At 45.3% G+C, this 23,154-nt stretch overlaps 1 protein-coding gene across 7 annotated transcripts in view; it reads right to left on the bottom strand.

Annotated features, from left to right (window-relative positions):
* Positions 1–23,154, bottom strand: part of SLC8A3 (solute carrier family 8 member A3) — a 137,145-nt gene that overhangs the window by 86,390 nt on the left and 27,601 nt on the right. For all 7 annotated transcript variants that reach the window (XM_086895125.1, XM_086895132.1, XM_086895129.1 and 4 more), the window contains one exon: positions 5,464–7,275. In XM_086895125.1, coding sequence (XP_086751251.1) covers positions 5,464–7,229 — 1,766 coding nt within the window. In that variant the 5' untranslated portion in view covers positions 7,230–7,275. The remainder of the gene's footprint in view (positions 1–5,463; positions 7,276–23,154) is intronic.

The following is a 23,154-nucleotide window of genomic DNA, read 5'->3' as shown; positions in this document are numbered from 1 at the left end:
GAGGAAGAGAAGTTGTTTTCTCTGTATTTTTTCCACATCTGCAAAATGGGAATACTGTCTCTCAATCTCCTTTGCAAAGTGCTATGAGATCTACCGATGAAACACCAAGCAAATGAGCTAATCAATATCAATATGCTATCAATAACAGCATTCCCCTCAAAATGACTATTCACCCCACAACCAAGACTGTGTAGGTGATCAAATTAAAAAACTGACAGTTTCCTCAAGTGCTGCAGGGCAAAAAGGAAGGCAAATTAATGATGCTAAGCTCAGTGTGACATCCTTCAACCAGAAAGCCACCGCTCCCTTTTCTCCACTATTACCTTCACCAGACCTGCTGGAAGAAGCCAACAGCCATCATGGCAGGTGAACGAGCAAGGGCTTAGGGCCCAGGGTCTCTGTGTCCAAGCCCTCCTGGACAGGAGGGGAAAAGGAGGGGGAAGAGATACTGACCATCCTACCAAACAAGGGTGGCACAACACACAGGAGACAAGGCAGCAACACCAGCATGTGCTGTCTGCCCTGGGGGAACTGGTAACCAGCAGCCTAGGGGCACAGCACCACCGTGACCTCCATCCAGACAGGACCACCCACCTCTAGCCACCACATGCACACAAAGACACACATTTCACGAGCCCCCTGCCAGAAAGTGTCTGAAGCCCCAAGCAGGAGGACGATTTTTCACTGCACAGTACTGTGGCAGCCCTTTGGAAGACCAGCATTACCAAACTAAGCACATACTGGGAGCCAGCCAGTGACTCCATGGTGCAGACACAGCCATGCACACGGCAGCCCATGGGATTCCCTGTGGGGAAGCAGGAGAGGAGAGGCAACATGCAACTTGCACAACATCCTGCCCAAACCCTGAAGGGAAGGAACAGTATCTCACTGCCTATCAAGGCAGGCTAAATATGTTTGTCTCCAGCAGTCTCTGCATAGAAGGAGTAGACAGTCCTTCAGATATTAAGTGCTCTGCCTAACACACACATGGATAAGGGACTTTAGGTTTCCATGTGTTACCAAAGTTTAGCCACGCTGACTTTGCAAAGAGGCTTTGCAGCCCACTGAACACCAGTTCAACACCACAGCATCTCTCGACAGCCAGCCCCTTCCTGAGCCACAGGCAACATTCTGAAGGCTCAGGGTAAATGGGTGTAATTCCAGTAGTCTGCAGGTCCTGCAAGTAACATAGCAAGCAACAAAGGCACCTACCAAAGTGCATCTCTCAGCCTAAGCCTTAACTCAGTACAGCTGCTGCAAGAAACAGGGCCACAGCAGAAATTCATTGTCTAGCTGGCATATCAACTAGCTATTGGTGATTTGTGTATCTTTCCAAACGTTCTAAAACAAGACAGAGACAAATTTCCATATGAATTTGAACAGTTTTAAACAGATGAAACAATTTAAATAGAGAAAATTTAAATTAAATTGAATGACTTGATAGGACTTTTCTTTCTAATGTAAAAAGAAAATCCTTTAAAACTCAATTCATTTTTTGCTTCTGGCTCTTAATGATTTCTTTATTGCTTAGACATGATAAAGCAGCAGGGTCAATCATTCTTCCACATTTTCATACCTTCAAGAACCTAACATTTATTTCCATACAAAATCATTTAAAAGTATTCAGTCATCTTGCCAAAAAAAAAAAATTTTTTTTTGATTTGACTGATCCTTTTAGTCAACAAGAGAGCTAGGATTCCACTTCAGCTGTATAGGCTGGCCTACATACAGGGGCAGGAGTTCAGAAATAACAAATGTATTGAAAAGGAGGCAGCATAATCAAATATGTGAGACTTGATCAATTCCCTTCTCAACAGACAACAGCATTCAGGATTACACAGCTTGGTTCACAGCTATCCAACACTCGAACACACCCATACATACACATGCACACACACACACACACACACACACACTCTGCATAGGACCATATTTCACTAATAAAGGCATTGTTTCAAGCCCCCCTAACCTCAGCCTGCTTTCTCTTGTGCTCCCACCCAAAAGTGAGTAAGGAAACTTTGACTGTGTTAGTCTAGAAAGAATCACAGAGGCAATAAGCAAGACCTGCTGGCAGGACCCATTTCCCTCTTGTTCTGTAAAGCTCACATCAACTCAGCTTTTTTTGGAACCATATGTTTTAGGGAAAGCCTCTCAAAAACAACCCTTAGAGAGTTTATTTTGTTCTGTTATATCTAAGTGAAGACCTGTTCTCCATTTAGTTTTCAGGGAAAGCGTTTATCCTCGGCCCTTGGGATCTGGTAGGTGGCAGCGCCTGTCCCGTAGTTTGATCTCAGGGATGCTGTGTGATCCAGTGCCCCTCAGATTAATTTAGCCATTGCTACATCTACAAACTGCTTACAGATTGCCTGCTGCTTCACAATGCACTTTTTTAGTTCACATGGTGGAGAACAAGCCGAGAGCATGAACTGAAGCTTTGCTCTCCTTCAGTTTATACAGATCAGTGCTTCCTGGTGGCTGCAGTTCTGCAGATCCTTAGCATACATGCATAGCCCAGCACTGTCCTGCATGTTTGCAAGATGCTGTTAAATAATTTCTCTCCTTCATGAGCCAAAAAATCATATCATATCAAGTGACTCCATGAGAAGACTGAGAAGGTTAAGGCAGTGAGGTGGGCATGCTGGTGTAAGAGTTTTACACCAGCATGGAAACCAGAGCCCAAGTTCCAGTTTACCTAGGCAAGGATCTAAACAATAGGCTGAAGTGGGGAGCACATCAATTTCTCACTGCTTTCTGACTCCCTTTGTACTGCCTACTGATCATCTTAGTCTCCCTGCTTCCTCTCTGTTCTGTAATGGGCTTGGTGGACTCTTGGTTCCCATTTCAGTGTGCAGGGGATGTCAGTACCTTGTGGTAGATCCCCCTCATGGCAAGGCATCTAAGAGGCAGAGACTCAAATACTTAGCCAGACAGTGTTCTGGCTATTTTGTGACCCAGTGTCTTCAGACAGCCTTGTACCAAGCAATTCTGTTACTCATACACTGCCCTCTGGGTCAGCAGAACTGTACCAAAAACCCTATCCACCCATCTTCCCAAACTGGGCTGAGCAAACTGTTAATTAGGATAGCAGCATTATGGGTCTGAAGTCCAAATTCAGATCTAAGTCACTTCAAATTTGTTTACAGCCTAAATATTTACTCAGAATTAATTTTCTGCATTCAGATTTAGAAAGCAAAGAAGGAAGAAAATATTAAACCCACCTACTACTGCTTCCAGGTTTCCACAGCTGCTACAACCTGCACCCCAGAGAGGAGCGAGCAAAATGCAGCAACTGACCTGTGCTCACTGAATTTAAAGGCCAAAGACTGATTACTGAAAATTACCTCCACATTTCCAGACTAAAATTCCATTCCTGTAATTTCTGGAGGTATGAATAAAGGAGTAAATAGGGAGTGAATAAAGATATGTGCTGGCTGATATGATCTCCCTCCTGGTTAGGCTTATTAGTTTGACTAAATGCTATGTTGAGCCACTACACTAATTCTAGCTTCAAAACAAATTAGAATCTGCCTGCCACATGATCTCCATGGCCACTGTGGCTAGTGGGCTTTGTTCCCAGCAGAAGTGAAAGTCTCATTAATGCATCAGGTGTGGCCACCATTTAAATTAATACCATTAAATACCCTATGAATGTCTTGTCTATGTTCTAGGCCATTGCTGGGAAGTGTTAAGCAGCCTACACATACCTGTTTTCTGGACTGCCTTTTTTTTTTAGTAGAGTCTGTGCCACAAGGATGCTCCTGGTCCTGCTGAAAGTGATTTTTTTTAACCCAAGCAAAGCAACTATATAAATATGCTCTGACCTTCTGTCACACTTTTCAAAGACAAAAAGAAGTCTTCCATTAGCCAGCACACAAGAAAAAGGGAGTATAGCTCAGAGTACTCTCTGGTACCCCAAATCTGCTGGCCTTTCATTGATGGGTCAACTTCAAGCAAGGAAAGTCTCTTTGCTTCAAGACCCGGTTGAAGCAAAATAGTACCCATCATATTTGGTAGCCTGCTCACAGAAGACCGTAACCAAATATTTAACATTTTTCTTCACTTTCTCTACAAAAATCAGCTTACAGCTCAGTTAAGGAGACTGACCTGCATGGCCCATCCTCCCAAAAAGGCCAGATTAGGACAGCTGATCCCCTTCCAGCTCTGAAGCCAGCCAACAGGAGCTTCTCTTCCTTTAATAGGAAGAGCACATACTTATAATCAAGCATCAAGACTATGGATATTAGCTGGATTAAATAGTTTAGTGGGCTAAAACAGAAGGTCCTATCAAATTAGAACATCCCTACTTCATAGAATTTAATATATTAACATCCTTCTGGGCACAGTATTGGGAGGCTTGGCACAAATATTTCCTTTCTCTGATATTAGATGCAAGCCTGCACAATTCTACCGGTGATAGATCAAGTGATTAAGTTTTTAAGAAAAGGAACTAGGCACTTATTATTCGGGAGTTTTAGCACCAGGCTCACACCTCTGTCCTTCTCCCTACTCAGCTAAGGGATTTTTCTCATTCCTCACTAATGTTAACAACAGGTACTTAGAGCAATTAGACATTATCTCCTCTCTGGTCTTTATTACTTCCTAGCTTAGCATCAGCTACTTAGTATGCAATAAAAAAAAGCTGAATTAATAGGATGGCTGCTGCTTCCCTCCTTTATTCTGTATGAAAACACTGGGTCATGGAGCCACATGGGCAGGCTGTGATCTGCAATGCTTTAGACCATTATTGCCATTTGCCACAGTATTTTATAAGGGGAAAAACCACAGGTAGCAAATGAACAGATGTACAGGGATCATAGAGAAGGTGATGTAGGGAATATGGGTAGACCATAGAGCCATGAAGGCTGCACGGTTTTCAGGTCCAGCAGAATAGCTTTGCAGCTGTGCCTGTGCTGTGAATTAGCTGTCACACAGACCTGCCAGTTGCACAGGCAAGCCTAGGGACACAGGTATGAAATATTGCTCCTGTGAAAATAAAACCCCAGGACTACTGAGCAGCTCTTGCATGCCTGGGAATAATTGTTATGAACCTTTAATCTAGGGATCGCAACAAAGCCTTGTGTTCCCTATGTTTGGTGTTCAAAAAGAGGCTTTCCCTTGTTTGCCCAGCCAAGTAAAACCTCATCTTTTTTCTTCTCTCTCTACCTTAACTCTCCATTAACCCTCAGCTTTAGTACAGGACCTCAGAGAATGATGTATTTTCTTCCTATCCCCTGGTCCCCAGTATTTCTAAGCCTCAATTTGTCATTCCCAAGAGGGAAGGGACAAGAGCTTTGAGCTCTTAAATCCTGCTGTCAGCTCTTGCCTGAAAGAGGTAAGTAGGGAAACTGATGGAAAGCTGAAGAAAGGAGCCTGTCCCTTGTCAGCATTCACCTGTAGTGGACTCAAAATGTGGGGTTAAATACCATAACTAGACCCGAGAACAAAAATGAATGGGTTACTTACACAGTTTCATCATTCTTGAACTCCAGCTCCCCGTAAGTGTCTTCAAAGTCTTCTCCACCTCCTTTCGCTGTCCCTTCTACTGTCCTAAATGGCACTATGACTGTACCCCGCGCACCTGATGTCCTTAGGACTTTGACTTCCATCACACCAATGCTCTCACTGACATGTATAATGTCACACTCAAATGTGAAGATGCCAGCATGGTCATCATCCAGGATAGTCACTGTGGCCACACAAGGAGAAGCCAATATGGCCTTTGGGTATGGGGAGTTACTGAGCTCTGGAGGTTCCTCACTCTCCACCACACGGAGGTTACTGAGCCGCACAAAGAAATGCTCATCTTCCTCAAATATGTCATCATCAATAATTCCCACCGAGAACTCCTTCTGGGTCTCCCCAGATTTCAAGACAACAGTCCCCTCTGTGAACTCATAGTCAGCACCAGCATTGGCAGAGCCATCCTCTGTTTTATAGTCCACATAGATGGTCTTGGACATGTCCCCTCCTTTCCGCACCACTGTCAGGAGAACGGCACCACAGTTCTCAAGACACTGGTAGGAGCACGGGTCAAAATAAATTTTAGAGATGAATTCCTCGGGTTCCTCTGGCCGTACCTCATGCAAGCTAGTGGTTCTCTTGGCTTGCTCAGCTGCATGCTTCTTCAGAATATTGCCAGCTCCCGTCATCATTCTGGTTGCTTGAATGCGATAAAAGGCTCTGCTCTTCTGCTGATGAGACAAGGCGTAGTAGTTGGCCATCTCTACCAGCTGGTCCAAGTCCTTTTCTGGGTGCTTTTGCTTCAGGTCCTTTAGGATCCGGATCATCTCTTTGCGAGATTCATCTACCTCCTTCCCCTCCACAGTCACTAAGTTCCCATCTAGAAAGTGAGAGTTCATCATCTTGCCGTCCATCTCAATTCCCTTCGGGTGATCGCCTTCTGATTCTATGATAATGCCCCTGTGCTTATCAGTACGGTACTTTTTGTGCATGTACTTATAGAAAAGCAGGCGTCTATCTGCTATCCAAGCCAGGACGACACAAAGTGGAAAGAAGAAAAGCGTGAGCAGGCCTTCCCAAACCTGAACCACACCTGGAGAGAAGACAGCAAGGATCATGTACAACCAGATGTAAGCAAAGATGCTCCATGCAGCTGTGACAAAGAAAACCCTCAGGTGTTTTATCTTCCTGGTTTCCCCATCAGGGATCACATAGACACAGATGGCAATGATGATAAACATATTGAACGCAGCGCTGCCAACAATTGTGGATGGCCCCAGGTCTCCAGCTATGAATCCATGCCCACACACTTCTATCAGAGACAAGAGGATCTCAGGAGCAGAGGAGCCCAGAGCCATGAGGGTCAAGTTGGAAACAGTTTCATTCCAAATCCGAATGGTGGTCGTTGTGGTCTCTCCATTGGGTTTCTTAATTGTTATTTCTTTCTCCTGCGATGTAATGACCTCTATAGACGCCATGAAACGATCTGCAATGATGGAGACTCCAAGGAACATGTAGATCAGCGCTACAAAGTATACAATAACACGGGCAATTTTGTCCCCAAGGGATGGGTTTTCTGGGTACCATATTGGCAGGATAACACCCTCCTTGCAGTCAAAAGATCCTGAGCACGAGCTGTTTTGTACTGTACTGGTTGAGTCTCCCGTCAGGCCAGCATCCACCTGCAAACCATGCAAAAACAGCACAAAAGTAACCAGCCCAAAATGGAGGAAGGCCGAGGTGACAGGCTGCAAGCTTAACCACGCCATACACAAGATGCAACTTCCACTGTGTAGATCCAAATAGGCCGAGAACCTGAAACAAACAAAACAGAGAGGGGGGAGGGAAGCATGAGAGAGAAGGAAGATGCAACATTTACCCAAACGCACTTCAGTATCTCAGCACTGAAGAGTACTGGTACAGATGTATGGGCTGTCTCTCTGCCACTTTGAAGAAGGTATTTAGCAGGGACTATAACAAACTGCAGCATTTACATGCCCTGCAGATGAAGTTCAATTGCTAGAAAAGTAATTCAGAGGAAAGGGGTGTGTGTGTGTGTGTGTGTGTGTGTGTGTAATAGCTCATTTCTGATATACAGCATGTGCAACAGAAGAACTGAGTGCTCAGCTGTCACTCACCTAGTGATGCCATGGTGAACTCCCAGCACACTGTACTTCAACTCAGCACAAGCTGTCAAACCTAAGGACCCCCCTGCCTCAGAAGCCAGGAAATAAAACAAGTCAAGCAGTCTCTAGCAACACAAAAAGTACCATTTAAGGCCAGCGAGCAATCTCCAAATGACATCCATTTGTAGGACTTAATTCAGTTATAAATCATGGAGTACCTCAGTGGCCAAATCATCCCCACAAAGAGCCTCTGCTAACAGGCTGCAGGGTCTGCAGAAGGGTCCTAGGGCTCCTCCAACCTTCTGATGCACTGGCCAACCATGTTAGAAGTTACAGATATCAGAATCAGAATCAGATATCAGATATCAGAAATAGGGCAGAAGACTCCTGCTCAGCAAAGCGCCAAAGGCCATATATCACTGGCCTCTCCTTTGCCATCTGGACAGTCCCATTTTACATCAATAATCGTGCTTTTAAATGGTCACAGAAACGTACAAAAATGCCACATTTAGGAAAAGTTGTGCTCATAAAACTCAGAAGAGAGAGCAAAATGCATGTATCCACCAACATTCCCTTTGCATCCCTAAGAAATTGATGTATTTTCAAATATCTTCTAAAATGAAAGTAATCTCTAACCTAAAATACCATATAAAAACAATGGAGCTGATTGATGCAGCACATAGATTTGGCATATCACTGCCCAATAATACCTCCTATTACTTACAGACTAAATTGCCGTAGGGCTTGCACCACTTAAAATTGGATTCTGAACCCTTCACATTATCATGGATCACACAATTCTCCTTCCTTCCTAACAGGCCTCTGGAAGAATTTGATCTCAGGCTTAACTGACAAATCACATTTGTGAGTCTAGACACAGGCAAGTATCTCACAGGAAACATCAAACTTAATAGTGGCATTATCTACAGCACTTGGAAGGTTCAAAAGCCTTAACTCCCACTAACTTTCATTGAGGTTTGTACTGCCAAATGAGCAGGCCTGGGATTCATTTCCCCTACTGTAACTACCCAAATCTTGGGCAGAAAGTCAAACCAAGCCTCTCAGGCTCCCTTTGTAGTCAGAGGAAAGAGACAGTCATTGCCATGGAATGATCCTTCCTGTCCCACCCTGTGCTGACACTAAAGATGTATTTAAGACCTACATCTCCAGAAGGGATTAGGTCCCCTTACACCTCTCTCTGCTGTCTCAAGAGGATGCCCAGTCAGGCAGATTACAGCAAGATGCCTGAACTTCAGATGACAGCAGTTCAAAGAGATGAACTTCCTCCAGAACATTGAGGAGATCCACCCCCCTCTCTGAACTGTAAATATTCCAGACAACATTATTGTGTTATCAGCAGTAATAAATGCATCTCAAATGGCTATTTTATCATCATGTTGTGTCGCTCGCCTATTTCCAAAAGCGGATGCAATCTTCCCAATATCAACAAAAAACATTTTCAACTTTCAGATAAAAATCTATAAAGACAGCAAAACAGGAAGGAAAGCGTGAACACGGACTGCAAATGAACAAAACTGTTCCTGACAAAGCACAGCAGAGGGGAGAGAATTGATTATGCAGTATCAGGATCACAAATCCATATCTGACACCCTTGATATTAAAAAACAATACAGTTCTTCATGCTGTGTGGACTAATTCAGAAGAGTGAGATTCTCCCATGTTTGCCTACATAGCTTCCCACTCCAATGCCTTCTTATCTACCCTCCTGCCTCCCCCCAGCCCTGATCGAGCTCCCAGGGATGAGAGAGACCTCAGCCCCAGTGAGGACTGTTAGACAGCCCCAGCCCCAGCCTTGAAATCTCACTAGAACACCCCTCTGCCTGCACAGCTCAGGGTCACAGGGAGGACTGAACTGCCCAGGAAATATGACTCAGATTCAGTTTGATGCTCCCATTTTGTCCTCCTTCCCTCTCTGCACAGTATTTGCCTAGATTTCTGGCTGCAGGGTGCTGGGAAACCCCTGGGAAAGGGCCAGTGAACATGTGCAGGGTGACTATGAGCCACAAGCCCAAGATCTCTGGGCTGCAAGGTAGATGTGTGCACACAACAGCAAAGATGACACGTTCCAGGTGCCTGTGACGCGAGGTGCACTCAGAGGCCAGCTGCATGAGCACAGCAGCTCCAAAAACACCCCAGGCACATCAGATCATCCTTTTCCATACTGCAGCTTCTGGCAGGTATCCACCAACCTCTTGACACTTTCAGCTCCCAGCACCTACTTAACTGTACCACGTCCAGTAGGTGCTGTGCCTTCCAAGATCAGCCATGTAGAAATGGCTGACAGAAAGACAGGAGTAATTTCAAAAACATATACGTGACTTAAGCACCTAAATTTGGTTTCAAAAATTATTTAGGAGTCTAAGTACCACTTCAATTCAGAGCCTTGCCTAGGAATAGTGCAATGACTAAATGCCCTCTGAAATAAATCACTGCTACCACCAACCTCCTTCTCTGTGGGACAAACAAGTTCTGTAATTAACACTGTCTACTTTCTGTAATGCCATGATGGTTTCTATTGCTAGGCATTCCTTGACACGCTCCAGGACCTTGCCAGTTCTGCTTAAATTTTTAATTTGATTTTAAGCAGAGGGTAATTTTACTATTATTTATCAAACTAATAGTATGTTATCTCAAAGACAATCTCTGCTAGGGTAGCTTCTGTTTATGTGTTAGGATCTCCAAACTCAGGCTATGTGCTGCAGACTAAAATCCCAGAATTTGGGAACATTTTTCTTCACTGATTTTCATTTGCTTTGACACCAAGTGGAGGTCACAATCATTTTTCTAAAATGAAATGATAATGACTCGATCCCACAATTCTTTGTCAGATAAAACTTCCCAGTGGGATCAACAGGAACTTTGCTCACAGCCATGCTGTCTAATAAGATCTTAATATATGTTCATTAACATGAAAAACAGTAACCTAACCAATCTGAAAAATACAGTGAAGCAGTTTTATGACCATCCTCCTGTTGAGAACTGCTGCAAAAATCCTTTATAACAGAATAAAAGCATTAAATTTTAAACCTGGTCTTAAGAAAACACTGAGGTATCAGTTTGACACTCAGGTAAAGGTAACAGAGGACAGAAGAGTTAAAACTCACTCTCTAGCTCCAGGTCAACAAGGTTGGTTACACAAGGTGCAAGTTCTCCCTCAGATACAGCTACTAAATGCAGCCCAAAAGCCAGCAGAGGGGAACTCCTGGCCTGCCCAGAGTGCAGCAGACACATCCCCACTCCTCTGTGCAGCGGCATTGATCTCAGCAGGGCTGACTGTGGCAGGAGCCAGCCTTCAGCGTGAGAGCCGCTCTGAACACCAGACATCCAGGTGGGCTTGCAGCCTGGAGTCACTTCTAGGCACTCAGGAGGCGTTGTGGAGTCACCCCTCTGACAGCAGTGCGACAAAACACATCCACATTGGGCACAGAGAGGTGTCATTCCGTGTCACTGCCCTGGCCCTACGCGACGCGAACAGCAGGAGGCTGCAGCAACAGCAGAAAGTTAGTTGGTACTGGGTGATCGGGAGGATCATAATTTCTACCACCTCTTTGCTATCAGATATGATTTTCTCCCACAGGTCTCTGCCCTGCTACTGCTTCCAAACTGAATGCACACAAATAAGGGCATTGGCAGTGAGGGGACCAGAAAGTGTCCCCTGTCCGCAGGGTAAGCTCAAAGCAATCCATGCGAAAGAGAGACAAAGTCCTGAGAGCATCACTGCACCAGGATGAGCAAGCATTCAACATCAAGGCTCTGGGAAAACACATAATAGTTATTTTAGTGGAAGGAACTCCTTCTACAGGAGTTGACAAACATCTATAAATGGACAAATAGAACCCATAAATAAAAAGATGACTCTTGAAATACTTCTGAAGGCAGTCCAGAGGGTAGTATTGGACCATGCTTGTCACAATTAAGGTCCCTTCCAACCCAAACCACTTTATGGTTTTAAGAAACAATTCTAGTATATTTTAAAATAGCTGAGTTTCAGAAGACTGATGGTTTGTCTGCTGTGAATTTGTATTTGGCATAAAGCTGGCAAGGCTTAAATCCCTTATAATTTAGCTTTTTGCATACAACTTCTCGCACGATTCTAGAGGTAAGGATATTTTCAAAAGGAAGCATTTACAAGAAATTGAAACAAGAGGCAACATAACACAGTGATGGCTGATAATATGTAACCTCTACATGCCAAATTCCTAACATCACTGCTCATTAAATACAAAACCAAAGGCAGCTCCCTAAGTCTCTGTTAATTTCATATTTAGGCAAAATGCCCCTTATGCCATCACAAAAGCCTTTGGATTTGACCAGCAAATAAGATCAGGTTTTCTGGCACCTCCCTCTCCTTCTCCTCTTTCTCCCACTCCCCAAATAAATGAGACATGGGAGTACATCTGTGGCCATACATCCTCTCTCCCCGGCTCGAGACCAGCCAGGAAAGGCAGCTGATTAGATCTCATCGTGGGGTGAGCCCCACTCAGGCGTGGGTGCTGCACTGGGGCCAGGCAGAGACAGCTCAAGATGCACTTGGCAAGCATCTGTCCCAGCACACAGCAGATACAGCACTGCTATCAGCATCATCTCACAGCCCTGCTCCAAAGCTGGGGGAGACAGAAGTAAGGCTCAGCTTAATAACATGACTTCACATTCCTCAGTTCCAAAGCACATAAAAGCTTTTTGATTGAACACAGGGTTTTTTATAACCACGAGCAAAAATTGAAATTATAGCCTTTCTGCCAAAGAACACAAATAACTGAGTTTTTGCAGAGGAGGTATTACTAAGGCACGGTCCTCCCTCCCCCAAAATAAAAGCAGAGCAAAATATTTAATACAAAACAAAGCCTATTTTTCAATTGTCTCCAATGAAATGCTACTGGGCCCTTTTCTCATCACTGCAAGATCCAGAATGCAAGTTAAGATTTACCTGCAAGCCAAAAGCCACAGCAGTGTAATCAGATCCATTCTGTCTGACAAGTACAAATTTCCAACACAGACCAAGCCTTAAACTGTCAGAGTGATGGCACTTGCCTGCCTGTCTGAAACGAGCACAACCAAGGAGCCCAAGCTGACTTTACACAGGTTATGACACAGCAAATAGGTAGTTTACCTCTGTACTACTGCACCAGCTAGGTTTTATGAGGGAAAACAGGACCATAACTCATGTCTAGGCCATGACAGATCATCACAGCTCGGCTCCATGGAAAAGTTATGGCAGAGAGCTATAGGTGCTTGTTGCTTTGCACTGCACAGTAAACATGCCAAAGCCCAGAATTAGCTGCCTATGGATTAATCCCCTTGGAATGTATCAAAAGCAGCCTTTCTTTTTGCTCAAGACAGTGCAAAAAGCTACAATAAAAAAAGCTACCAGCTCTCTTAGCAAGTCTTTAATATTTACGAGCTGGTGTCTCTACTAATTTGAGCAGTACCCACCATTCTAGCGTGGTAAATAGGTGTTAATTGACATAACAACTCAAGTCTACTAATTCCGTGTAGAAATGCTGCAGTGATGAGATCCAGCTACATTTGGTGATCCCAAGGGTGGTCCAAGCTGAATACAAGTCTGTGTATAGCTAGGAGCAACCTCCAAACACTCAACTTGCCCTGGGGAACCGGTCCATGCTGCTTTTTTCTGTATTTTAGTGTCCATGATGCTCCTGGAAAAGCAGGGGCATAAAAAGCTAACCCATAAAAATGCCTGTACTTAACTGTCCCCTTCCAATACCCCACTGACTGCACTTGACTGGTCAGGCATTTTATTTCCTTGCTCACACCTGAAAAACATCTGGATAGGATAGATGGATTTATGGATAGCAGAGCTGCAGTTTATGCTCTGTACACAGACGTGTATAGGAGGTGGCAGATACTGCAGAAAATCTCTAGTGGGCAGCCACAGCCACAATTTAAGAGCCATCCTTATTTATGGCGTGGGGTAGCACAGCCTCCTTTGGAGCCATGGTGTGTTTGCTCTTCTTCTCCCCACACACATCCATGTCTGAGATTCCTCAGCCTGAGAGACAGCAAGAGTTACTCTCTTTTTCCCCAGAACTGTAGCCTTTTTTACACTCAAAAACCAAAACGTAGTATTTAGGCTGACATACAGATTAGTAGTGGGCACCCTCCTGCTTCAAAGGCAGCGTTATCTGCTCAGATATAGATGAGGTTTTTTTCTTTCCATGAATATTACACAATGTCACTGTTGTTTTTCCAGGACTTTCAAGCAGGCAGTTCACACAGCAGGTAGCAGGGATCTCTGGAGGCCATCTAGTTCAACCCCTCAGCCCAAGCAGGAGCACCTAGATCCAGTTGCCCAGGACCACATCCAGATAGCTTCTGAATATATCCAGAACATATTCAAAAATATTTTTGAGGCTATTCAAACACAACCTCTCTGGTCAGCCTGTGCCCATGCTCAGTCACCTGCACAGTAAGAAAGAAGCACAGCTATGGGGCCCAGGCCTGCTTGTGACCACCACATGCCACTGTTAGTGCACAGGGACCCAGAGCAAACTCATCCTGTGCACAAACTGCACCTGGAGCTCACTGAGTGCCTCAGTGACAACCACATGCGTGTTTGGCAAAAAATTACTGCCCAGTGACCTTTCAACAGTCACTGGGAAGCCTCCCCATTGCACATTTAGAGGCAGATCTTCAAGGATCAGTCTTTTCAAAGCATTTAGAGGAGTTTCTAAACACAGTTAAAGCCTTTAGAGGCTTGCATCCCAGTGCAGGTGAACACCCCATTCTTCCCAGTATGAATGGCCCCAAACTGAGAGGGCAGGTTCAGGCACATTCTCCAGACTCTTATGCTCATGATGTGAAAGGCCCATCATGATGTGGAGATGCTGAGAATCTTCCCTCCTAGGTTTAGGAGGCGGAGGGAAATAAAGCAGTGGAGTTACTCGGCCACCCACTTGGTGATCCCCCTGCCTCTTCCATGGAGTGTAGCTTAAGGAAACAACGTGGAGCACCTGACAACACATGGGGCTGCACCAGGCACGGGCTCCTCTGCTGCAGCCTTCAAGGCACTGGTTTTCATCACACTGTCTTGCTGGTTTATAAAGAGTAGAGAAGACCACTTGGGGAGCACTAGGGGATGGGGAAAAACATTTCAGCAGTGTGAGGAAAACTTCTTGTCAGTGAAAGACATTTTATGTACTGCCCGTGGCAGCACACAGGGTGTGTTATTTACTGCTCCTGCTTCATAGACATATTATACTGCTGGTTCAGGTGCCACCATCAGAGTGCAACTTATCACCTAGTGACTCACAGCATCCTACAGATGACAGCAGCAACTCTGACATTTCTTTAGCATTCTGGTGACAGATCTGCAACTGTTACAATTAAAGACTCTAGGATTTGTCGTCAACAGTGCATTTGTGCCGCGGAGCCCGTAGTAATTTGCACACAGAGGCGGGCTAAATGGTACATAAGGAGAGAAGAGGTGTTGTAGACATATCTCATCTTTAGATCCAGACTTAGTTAAGAGAAAAACAAATTTTCTGACAGAAAACACCTGTTTGAGGCAAACAAAACAAACCATGTGATGTGCTGGATTTGGTGCAACAAGTAGGCAGGCAGGGAGCCCTTCCCTGTCTGGCTCGTGGGCTCTTGGGACAGCCACCAGCAAGCCAGGCTGAGTGCTAACCCCAGGAGCTGGGGCACACGCTGTTCCCATCCTCCAGAATGGCCTGTTTATTTCTTAACTTCTCCTTCAAGGAAAAATAAAAACAAATTTTATGATTTTTTTTGTCTATATGCAGAAAAAAAAAAAAGTTTTTACAATAAATGCCACATCATGCACAACAGAAATTATAAGCCCTCCACAAGTCTGTTCAGAAGGGCTTGTTCCTGGCTCAGTACGAAAGAAAATAATAAAAAAGTGAATGGAGGCAGAAATAGCAAATGGGGAAGTGGGAGACTGGGCAGAAAACCTGGAGGGGAGACGGGAAGGTTACACTTCAGAAAGCATCTTTACTACTGCAGCAAAAACAAGCGGTTGTTGTTTGTCATGCTAGATGGGAAAAGCCCTCAGCCTAATTAGCACAGATTTCACTTATTCCGGAGTTAGCTGGACCAGAGACAGAAGAGTTGCCTGGTCCATGCCCCAGGGACTTCCACTGCATTGTTCCCCTTGTGACCATTATTTCCTAGTACTTTGTCCAGCTGAGTTTTAAATTATCCAAGTGGTGGCATTTCCACAACTTCCCATAGAGATTCCGCCATGATGTAATTTATCTTGGAGGCTTTACCCGTCTTCCTTATATTTAGGATGAAATTAAGAAAATTTATGCTGCTAGTTCTCATTATCATGTCCTTGGAGCACTCTCAACCATTCTCCTCCCTGTCTGAGATTTACATGCTTCAGATACTTGTAAATAGCTGTTCTCCTCCACAGCTTTTCTTTGGCCAAAGCACAGAAATTTATTTTAATCTTTATAAATTAGCTCAGGCTGCCCTTTAATCATTTATCTTCATCTTCTCTTGATTCTCCATCTTCAAGGCAGGCAGAAGCAGATGGGTGTCCGGGAGAGCCACAGCTCCGTGCCTGCTCCCACCAAAACCAGCAGCAGATCTGCCTTCTTTGGAGCAGGAAAGCCATCCCTGGGCAGTGAAAACTTGCCTCTCAGCTCTGCTGTACAGCAGGTTTTCACGAGACACTGGACTATTACAAAGGTTAAATCAAGGCTGATACACAGAAACTGACTGTGTTGCTCACTTTTTAAGATCTCTCCACCTGTTTGCTGTGCGCCCCCAGCGCAGTGGGGCTGGCACAAGGAGCACAGCGCTGACTGCCATGTGCGGAATGAAAGCAGAGGTTTCCAGAGTTTCCACAGAAAAGTCAAGGTCTCCAGCTGAGATGAGGGAAATACACTGTAACACGCCCACTGCTTCTGCAGATCTGAGCACAGCAGGAGACATGAAAAATGCACTGAGCTATGGGTTATCCTCAAAATACCTCCCACTTCACTTGGAAGGTGCCAAAACCTGTAAATTCACTCAATTTGAATACAGTTATCAAATAAGATTCCACACAGCACCCTCACCCTTTACCGCCATATATCCCCGCAGCTCTCTTATTGACAATTTAGATGTCAACATCTAAACCACCTTTGGTGTTTTTTCAGCTGCTAATTCTGCAACTGCTTTAAAAAAATAAGCCCTCGCACCCACCATGATTAATTCATTCTTCGTAAGTCCAGGCTGTTTATTGTTCACTTATGCACTAGCTGTTTACAGATTCGCTTTTAATATTAGCTCTGTTATTTGCTAGAGACTCAAGTCATATTTACCATATGGTAATTGCAGAGATGACATGGACAACAAACAGTGGAAGCTGAGCTGCTACAGCAATTACAGTAAGTGGCAGCAGTCTCCAGGCTATCTGCTGCCCCATCTCCATTTCTTCTCTCCCCACCCTCTGATGGCTTTCCCTGTGGGCTGTATAAAGCCATATGCCACTCTGATCTCTACAGCAAAGACAGGCAGAAATTTGTTCTTCACTACGGAATTACCAGACAGGTTGATTCACCTTTTTCCTTTCAGCTTGTGTTCCAACTGCAGGTCTGCCCTCGCTGGCTGGCTGCCCTGCTCTGTCCTGCCAAGGGCAGGTAATCTGAAATATTGTCTGGAGCTAGACACTCTCAATATCCACATCTTCCTTCTCACCATTACAGCCTCACTAACTTCCTCCTCTGCCTCATCCATGATCTCAGTGTGCTTCAGCTATTCCCCCAAAGGATTTGCAAAGGACCACATTTCAAAGGGTGGTTAGAAGCTTAATGGAGCAACTCCTTTTAACCCGCTTGGACACCTGGAACCCACTGAAATCACAGATTTTCCACTGGACACCTAAACATGATTTTAAATTCCTGTAGAAAATTAAACAGTGACTATGAGAGGCTACTGCTGTTTTCTCCACAGGAAGACATGGGTTTATTTCTTGATTCCTACCAGAAGGATCAGGCAGATTCCGTACCCAGATGTCATAGGGCTAAGCCAGGTAAATACATGACTTTAAAAAGATACAAAAAAATAAAGATTACCTATATTTGCCAGCTTGGGGACAGTGCATACAACAAAGCACTTTGTTTGAAAAGGATGAGACTTTTCCCCTGCCATTTCAAGCATGCCTGCAATGATACTCTCCTAGTTCCCAGCAGTCAGCAAGTCTTAACTCAGATACCAGTGCAGAACATTTGAAAACTGGATGCAGGACATCATGTATCAGAAGAATTTTCTAGCAACATATATAGTAATCATACTGCTGTTTATCTCCAAAGTGAAGAAATAGCATTTTCCTGGTATTCAAAGCACTTACTTTCACCAGCTTCCTCTCCTTGACCCTCCCATCCAAAAGCCTGTTTTTACACAAAGTCATCTTGAAAACTAGAACTATCTTTCCAGCCTAATCAATCTGCATACCATCTGAGGGGTGCTGGCAAGAGAGAAGAGAGACAATATTCAGGACCAGATTTTCTCTGGTGTAAATCAGCACAGGTCCAGTGAGCCCCAGTCAGCAGAGACAGCTTACTCTATTGAAAGAGATGCCTGAGGAACTCTGGCAACATTTCATACAACAGAAACCTCCAAAAGGAAAACTTCATCCATTTCCTCTTCACAACCCACAACACACACATTAGCTGGGGGGGGCATCGTCCTACTTCCTCCATACAACTACATCCCTGTCCATCCTGCCCTGGTTCCTCCCTCCTCCCAATATTCCATGCTGGCCCCAAATCTGCTACAACTAGTCCTGCCAACAGGAGCAGCAGCTGAGTCATGGGAGATGACCACTTCAGCCAAATGCACTGAAACCAGACAAGAGAAGGAGAAAATTCTCCTTCTCCCCACAATTCCAGACTGCAGCACACAAGGCTTGAAGTCTTTCCTCTCCACCATGTGCCCGGTGTCACCTTGGATCAGCACGTGAAGTGACTCATCCTGGAGGTAAAATGACAGGAGTCACGGTCTTAATGGGTGTGCTTGGGTAACATACTCATCCTGTGCACCACTTGCTGTACAATCTATTTAAGCCACCAGGGCAGAAAGAGAGGACAGCTTCTATTCTGCCACTGAGGAGCACAGCCTCCATTACAGATCCTAGTAGTCCCGTATCTCCATCAGTTTTACTCAGGAGTTTGAGTCCCCTTCAGGGACAGCAGAAATTATTTTTTTGTCCTTTTCTGCAAAGAGAAGATAAAAACTGATATGTATTTAACTTGCTTTCAAGTCCAAATCTCTCCTATGATCCTGCTACAGCAAGAAAATTGCAGGGTCCCACTCTTGCTGCAAGTTTCAGTGAAGGACTGATTTGAGCAACAGCTGAGGAATAAACAGCCTGTTTTCACACCCTTACTCAAAACTCACTCCTACCCCTCCTGCCTCAGCCCAGAAAGCTTCTCATGCCCAGCCATACTTCAGTGGTAGTGTCCCAAACCCAGCTCTTCCTGGCATTGCTGATGACAGCAACTCCAGTCATCTGGGAAACCAGTCACAAGTCACAGGCAAAACAGAAGCGGCAGCCCCATAACACCAACCAGTAAGGAGCAAAGGGATAGGGAAGAGTGTTATCCCAGGAAGAGCCACCACTAGTGTTTCATTCAGGTCAGTGACACAAGCAGGTAAAAGAACAAGTACAAAAGATCTTTGACAAAATGATGGTCACTTTTAACAACAAGCAAAGCCTTGAAATGTGGCTCCCATTTTGCAGTGGGAGTTCAATGAGCAGACAAATTAATAAAATGGGTACTCAATGAATTTGAGACCTGTGTCAAAAAAACCTTCCACTCTACAGACAAAGAAACATTTCTGGATCATCCCCCTGATCCCTCCTCCCACAGCACCCTTGTGATCTTTCCCCAAACCCAGCTACCAAGACCACCACCCCCTCACCTCAGTTGACTGCACCAAGCCCACCGTACCTAGTAGCTGTTGGCTCCCATACAGATACTTGCAAATTATGACCAGTCCACCTCTTCATGTTCTCTTTTCAACAGTAAGTAGATGAGGTTTCTGGAATACTGCACAACCCAACATAACTCCCATGTCCCCTCCCTCAGCTGGGAAATTAGCTTTGGTCTGAGGGACAGAGGTGGTCAACCAAGCCAAAAGAAGCTCAATGCTGTTAGAACACTGGGAAGATAAAGGCATGGGGTTTTTGAGGGAAGCCAGGAGCTGGGTGACTGTCATGAAGAAATCGATATATTTAAGAAAGGAAAAGCAGAGGCAGGAAAAGGCCACAGCTGGGGGAAGGAGGGATGTTCGTGACTCACTAGGACGCACAAACAGCATAAAGATGGATCTAGACAGGCAGCAGGCAAGCCAGCAGATTTTTGGGAGTGACGTAGGTGCACCAAGTGCAGCGGAGCATCTTCTCACCTTCAGTCTCCTGGTGTGATTCCTCAGAGGGGAGGCAGCTCCATCATGCTCTGAAGGTTAAGCTGTGCCTTCTGCCTGGCACAAGAGCACATTGCAGCCAATGGGTAAAACTGCCTACCTACTTAAAAGCAAACCCCAACATTGCCAGGAGGGACAGGCTTTATTTTTAGCTGGGACACCAGCAGGGTCACTGCTGGTGCTGCATTTCCCCATGGAAGCCAGGGTTTCATGAAGTGTGCTGTGTGTGCAGGGTCACTGCGGGGGAAACATCTGTCAGGTCAGCTTTGGGGAGATGGATTATTTAAGTTAAGAGAAGAGGAAACATTTACTAGAAGAAGTGAACCTGAAACTACTCTGGAAGGTTAAAATGAAAGGAAAAAATGAGGCTTAAAGAGTCAGAGTGGGTGGTAATTTATGTGAGGCCAGTGTCTAGTCCACCCATCTCCAAAATACTCATACAACAGAACACTCCATCATGGCTAACTCCAGCAGCATTCCCTTTGCTTGCCTCCAATGACACAAGCTTTGAAAGGCTCATTCTTGTCTAGGGGCTGCCTAAACAAAAGAAGCAGCAAGTCATTATCCCTCATCAGACTCCTTCACAAAGGAAAAGCACACAGGGACCCACCATGCCTCAGACCTCGGAGACAACACCACTGAGAGCTCCACCTCGCTCTGGTCCCTGGGTCCTCACACGGGTCCCCGGCTAGCACCGAGGCCAGCAGCCTCCCCAGGACTCGCACTCTGGCCAAGTTCAGCACCCACAGCAGCAGCACAAACTGAGCCACGGTCCCATGAGGACAAGGAGTCAGGTCCTCCCTTGCTAGTGGGTTTCGTGGGTGCAAACCTAATAAAACAGTTGGCACTGCTCCCACTTGCACTGCCAGGGAATGCAGTCTGGAGGCTTCAACGTGGAGAGATTGCTGTTGATGAAGTGCTGAGTGCTAGTGTGAAGCTTTCAAGGGACTTGAAAGAATTGAGAGCAGAGGGGAAGTTCTCATTTTATTCTCTTCTTGAAAAACCTGAGTCCATTTGGCATGTTGCATCTGAGAAATAGCTTGGCCTAGACACTCTGATTTTTTTTTAATCAGGATCAACCCCTGTGCATGTTCTTGGGAAGATTTTATATTAAAAATTATTTTGTCTTTTTTTCCCCTGCTTTTTGTGCCTCTTAATAGCTTAAGAAGTGCTTTGCAGACCCCATCACTCTTAGATTCTTTACAACTAATTTGCATTCAGTACTATCCGTTTCATCAAGCTCAGACTTCAAGGCTGAACCAACTCCAAGCCTTAACTGCTGCAGGCAATTCAGGCAGAAGCTTCACAGGTGGAAGCAGGGTTTCTTAAGCCAACCTGAACATTTTCCACCTCTGGTCATTTGTTACCACTCTGCTCTAGCTCTCCCCTTTTCATTGGCATAACTGTTTGCATGGCCAGGGCATGAATAAGGACCAGGAATCTGTCTGGCAGAAAAGCAAGCAGAACCCACCATCTGGGCACACGTGCCACTGTGCCAGTATCCTGCAGGGCTGGGACAGGAGCAGAAACAAGCAGCCAGGGTGGGAAAGCTGTAGAAAACAAGGTCCAGATGACAAGCATGGCAAGCACATTAGCTGTATGGGCAGAGTCAGGTTTGCCTCTTGCAGCAGTGAATCCTGGAACACCTCCTGGAACATGGAACAGCCTTGTCCTGCAATGCAAGGGCAGGACATACCTCTGTCTCCATTTTTCCCAACTAATGTGTGTGTTCAAGAGTCACTGCATAATTCCAACCAAAACCAGAGAAGAGGATAAACTTATTAAGGTGAACTTGAAACTCAACATCAAGATACTGCCTCCCAACAAGGCAGGCCTCCCTCAGGCTGGTAAACCAAGACATCCATGTCTTAATCACCCAAGAGAAATTTCCCTGACATGGAAAGTAGTGTGGAGAGCAAAAGGACAGGTTCTTCACACAGAGCATTATTCCAAGTACCCTCACCTGTGCATGGCAGAGGCAGTGCTGCCTTTGCTAATTTGTGTGTGGGGAGCTGTGGCTCTGGGGCAGTGGTGGATTTCACAGCGTGCCTGGACACTGGTGACAGATTCTCCCCTAGCACTGCTCACATCGAGGGGAGCCAGGGCCCATCCAGAGCTGCAGCCAGACTGCAGAGCAAGGTGCAGACACGCTCTAACCCTCCCTGCTTCTGCCCCTACTCTGGGGATGGAAGCCAGCTTTCACCAGAGTGCAGTGCATGAACACACTGGCAGGGCACCTTGTGTTGTCGGCACTGGAGCCCCACGTTCACTCCTGGACAGGTCACCTTCAACACAACCTCAGCAGTCAGATCTAAGTGCCCTCTCACAGGTACATCCCTGCATCACTACACTTCTTTTGATTAAAACTGTATTCTGCGATGCTGCTCTTTGCTTTGAGACAGACTCCAAGTACCAGCCTAGGAGAGGGGAGGATGAAAGCAATGGCAATGCAGTCTCATCTGTCTATAGTTCCTAAAACTCTTTGGCACCTCACTGGCTGCAAAACATGCCCAGCAGCATAGGATATTTAGTATTTCTGATTGCTCTTGACCTGGCTGTCTCTGCTGCTGTCCTGAGTTAGGAGGCTTAGGTAAAAAGACAGCAGAGTACAGGAAGGCAGCAAACAGAGCAAGCTCTGTTTTGTAGCCTTGAAATAATCTGCTAGTGAATGGAAACAGAAGCTTCTCCCTAAATCTGAGTGCTCTGGAAGAGCTCCCTGTTTTATTATGATGGAAAATCCTCATTGGAGTGTTTCGTTAGAAAACAAGCTATCATAAAAGAAATGTTAAGAGCCCTAAGCTCCCTTCTCTCCCATGATGTCAACTGTCAGAGACATCAATGACAGCTCGGCTGTGTGATCAAAGGCTCCAGCAAGCAGATTTAAAGACAGAATTACCAGAAAATTGAGAGCTGAAGGAGCATGGGGGCATGATCATCACCTATTTATAAATGTGTCTTATGGAGCGAACTAATTACTTTATGATGCTGTACTGCAGGAACAATGGCACCTGAGACTCGCGGTGGCACTGCCGAGATGGGGTGGTGGTGCTGCCTTCAGAATGGCATGGCACATCCCTGCCACCTCATGCTTTGTTATTCCTGCAAAACCCCATGACAGAAGTGCCTTGTGGGGAGGTTGGGAGGCCAC

This window comes from Cyanistes caeruleus, chromosome 6, assembly GCF_971803275.1.
Source record: "Cyanistes caeruleus chromosome 6, bCyaCae1.hap1.1, whole genome shotgun sequence".
Taxonomy (NCBI): domain Eukaryota; kingdom Metazoa; phylum Chordata; class Aves; order Passeriformes; family Paridae; genus Cyanistes; species Cyanistes caeruleus.
Note: the sequence above shows the minus strand (reverse complement) of the source record. Positions and strands in the feature narration are given on the sequence as shown.